Raw genomic sequence first — 3715 nt, 5'->3', positions numbered from 1 at the left:
ACAGAGACGGGGCAGCTTGGGGTTGGGCCACAGGAGGGGACGTGGCGAGGGCTCCCGATAGCGAGGGGGTCCCCGGGGAGCTGGCAGCCGCCAGGCGGGGTATTCAGAGCGAACAGAGCCGCACTCTGGGCTGGAAGGGGCCCCGCCCATCTCTGCGGGTGGGGAGGGGGTGGGCAGGAAGCAGGCGCCTGCGTGTAAGCTGAGGGAGGCGGTGGCTGTGGGTGAGCTGAGGGGTGAGTTTCCTCGGTGCCTCGCCCGTGCGCTCAGGCTCCCCGGGAGGGTGGACGTGGGGCGGGGCTGGGCGGGGGCAGTTAGGCATGTACAGGGCAGGTAGTACCAGCCTGAGCCGTCCCACCAACATAGGCGCACACAACTGAAGTGAGCCTTTGCCCGAGACCTTAGGCCTTGGGGTCTCTTCAATTGGGAAAATAAGAAGGGAGCAGCAGTCTCCCCCCCCCAAACCCCCGAACCCCACCCAATGCTGGTTCTGCTGCCCTGCCCATGGAAGTTAGTACCTGTGTGCTCCAGAGGCCAGCCCTGCTTGTGCCACCCCTGAGCTGGCGTGGCCCCGGATAGAACCCAGCTGTGGGCTCTGGCTGAAGACACAGCACTCCTGGAGCCCCAGAACTCCGGAGCAGAAACCTGAGTGAGCCGAGTTCCACCCTGCCCAGTCCCTCACTGCTGCCCCCACAGGGCCCCATGAGGCCGCAAGAGGAATCGGCCAGGCTAGCCTACCTCTCCTCCCCCAGTCAGTGGTCAGGTTCCCAGCCTGCTCAGGAGCTAGTGTCCCTCACTATGCCCACTTCTGTCCAGCCTACCAAGCTGGGCCGCAGCCCCAGGCAGCCCAGGCCCTGGAGCTCCCTTAGGGGCTGACATGAAGGAGGGAGAGTCCTCTCTCCATTTCACATATGCAAGGACCCTCTCAGGGAGGAGGAGGACCCTGGGTTTCTCTCCCACTGGCCCGCAGGGGACTGGCCCAACCCACTTTAGAGGGGCTGATGGAAGGACACCCCAAGCTGCTCACATTAGTGCCAACCGATGCAGAGAGAAGGGGCAGGGGTTGTCCCTAACATCATCCCTAACATAGGAAAGAAAGAGCATGAACCTTCAGCTCAGGTACATCTGGGTTCAAATCCTTGGCAAATGACCTCATTTTTCACATCTACAAAATGAGGTGACTAGAGTTATTATTGGAGAATTAGGTGAGGAACTGCAGGGAAAGTGCTCACATGAACCCTGACACACAGTAGGGCTCCACAGGTGTTAGACATCATCATCATCACTATTATTATATACTTTGGAGGCACGTCTGGGACCACACCATATGCACAGCAACACGTTTTCCGTGAAGCTGGCGAAGATGAAGCTTCAGGGTCCCCCATTTGCAAGGCTCTGCTCCTGATCTTTCATTTGTGACCTTGTATTGACTTTCTTGAGGAGTGCCTTCCTCCTCAGCATGTATAAGCCTGATTGTATCTCCTAAGTCCCCCACAGCACTTAGCACAGTATGAGAGTGGTTGAATGACAGGGTAATGAGCAGATAGGAACGGAGAGTCAACAGTGAGATGGAGGCAGGCTGGTGGCCTGCGGGGAGGTGGGCCCGGGAGAACACTTACCTTGGAGAAGGGGGCAGATCTTCCTCCAGGCTGTGACGCTCCCTTGGCTGGTGTACTGGCCCAATGCCACCTCCAAGAAGAACACCGGGATGCCACAAGTGAAGAAGAAGATGAAGTAGGGGATGAAGAAGGCCCCTGCAGAGGAAGGAGAGGTATGGGCTGAGCCTTTAGCCTAGGCCTTCATCTCCCTCCTCACCCCTCCCAAGGGCACAAGTCGGCTTCCTCCTATCTGTGCCCAAGCACAGGCAGAAAATTTTCCAGTCTGAACCTTACTCAGGACAGGAAAGCTCTTGGAAGGGAAATTTCGGTGGAAATCCTAATGTATGCGCTATTTATTTGCTCAGTGTGTTTCACAAATCTAGTCAATTTATTATTTTTGGAACAAAAACATGTGTTCTGTATAATTTGATATGCTTATTAAATTATCACGTTTGTTACATTTTAGAGAAAAACAAATAAACAAAAACACCTCGGAAAAATTATTTTCCCTCTAATAATTTCAGAGGGATTTTTCCCTCCATCAGGCTCTGATCTGAACTGGGCTCTCAGCAGAGAAGGCCATTCCTCTGCTCAGCCCCACTCTCAGGAACGGGGGTGTCAGCCAGCCAGGTGGTCAGGCACTGACTACAGGCCCTGACAGGAGGCGGGGCCTAACAGACATCCAGCAAATTACCTATGAGTGAATTTGAAGGCAACCCTAAGCCCACAGTACCCACTTCAGTCACAAAGACATACCCCACCTCAGAAGTATACCCATGGGCCGATGGATTATTGTTTATCGCACAATAATAACACTTAGCACTTATTTGGTGCTTACTGTATGTTAGGCACTCTTCTAAATGCTTCACCAACATCAAAATCCTCGCACAACAACCTGCCATTATATCCATTCTACAGATGAAAAACTGAGGCCACTTTAAAGATTCAAAAACTGAGACACAGATGAGAAAAGTGAAGCACAAACCCAAGTGGTCTTAGTCTGCGCTCTTAACTACTACATTATAGTCCTAGTCAGTTGGCTCAGTGGATAGAGCATTGGCCTGTGGACTGAAGGGTTCCAGGTTTGATTCTGGTCAAGGGCATATGCCCAGGTTGCAGGCTCGATCCCCAGTAGGGGGCTTGCAGGAGACAGCCAATCAATGATTCTCTCTTATCATTGACTAGAGGCCCCGTGCACAGATTCATGCACCGGTGGGGTCGGTTAGCCTGGCCTGTGCCCTCTTGCAATCCAGGACCCCCTAGGGGGATGTCAGTCTGCCGGTTTCGGCCCGATCCCCACAAGGCTCAATCCCGCTCAATTGGGCCCCGCTACGCCTGCTGTGGGAGCACACTGACCACCAGGGGCAGCTCCTGCATTGAGTGTCTGCCCCCTGGTGGTCAGTGTGCATCATAGCAACTGGTCGTTCTGCTGTTCGGTTGATTTGCATATTAGGGTTTATTATATAGGAAACTAGTGGCCCGGTGCATGGATTCATGCACATTGAAAGGAAATTAATTAGAAGGTGGCCAGCGAAGTGGGACTGGGTGAGACAAGCCACACATGCCCTGGAGCCAACCTCCCTCAGTCCCTCTCTGGCTGGCTGCACCTGGGGCAGCGCTGCAGCTCGAAGGGCATCTGTAGAGTGAGCGGGGTCCCTTTGGCAGGTGGGGTCCCTCGACCTGGCCTGTGGGGATCAGGCCAAAACCAGCAGTCTGACATCCCCTGAGGGGTCCCGGAGTGCGAGAGGACAGTCTGCAAAGTTGCTGTCGCTCAGCAGCTCCTGCATTGAGCATCTGCCCCCTGGTGGTCAGTGCACGTCATACCTACCGGATGGTTGGCTGGTCAGCCAGTCACTTAGCCTTTTATATATATAGAAAGATGTTTCTATCTCCCTCTCCCTTCCTCTTTGAAATCAATATATTTATTTATTTATATTATTATAATATATTTTAACTACTACATTATAATGTCTCTCAACTAATCCATATTACTTTGTAGAAAAATAGAAAATACAAAGAAAAAGAAAGGAAAAAGCATTATATATCCTTCCAATTTCTTACAAACATACAGATATATATATATATATACTAGAGGCCCGGTGCACAAAAATTTGTGCACT

At 52.5% G+C, this 3715-nt stretch overlaps 1 protein-coding gene across 8 annotated transcripts in view; it reads right to left on the bottom strand.

The window, feature by feature from the left end:
• The window catches only part of SLC6A12 (solute carrier family 6 (neurotransmitter transporter), member 12), a 37482-nt gene that overhangs the window by 20152 nt on the left and 13615 nt on the right, over nt 1-3715 (bottom strand). For all 8 annotated transcript variants that reach the window (XR_001362055.1, XM_014539463.1, XM_005865951.2 and 5 more), the window contains one exon: nt 1617-1751. Coding sequence is in view for 7 of the 8 variants with exons in the window: in XM_014539463.1 (XP_014394949.1) it covers nt 1617-1751 (135 nt within the window). In the remaining variant the exon portion in view is untranslated. The remainder of the gene's footprint in view (nt 1-1616; nt 1752-3715) is intronic.

This window comes from Myotis brandtii, unplaced genomic scaffold (genome assembly GCF_000412655.1).
Source record: "Myotis brandtii unplaced genomic scaffold, ASM41265v1 scaffold216, whole genome shotgun sequence".
Taxonomy (NCBI): Eukaryota; Metazoa; Chordata; class Mammalia; order Chiroptera; family Vespertilionidae; genus Myotis; species Myotis brandtii.
This window is presented reverse-complemented; position numbering and strand designations above follow the sequence as displayed.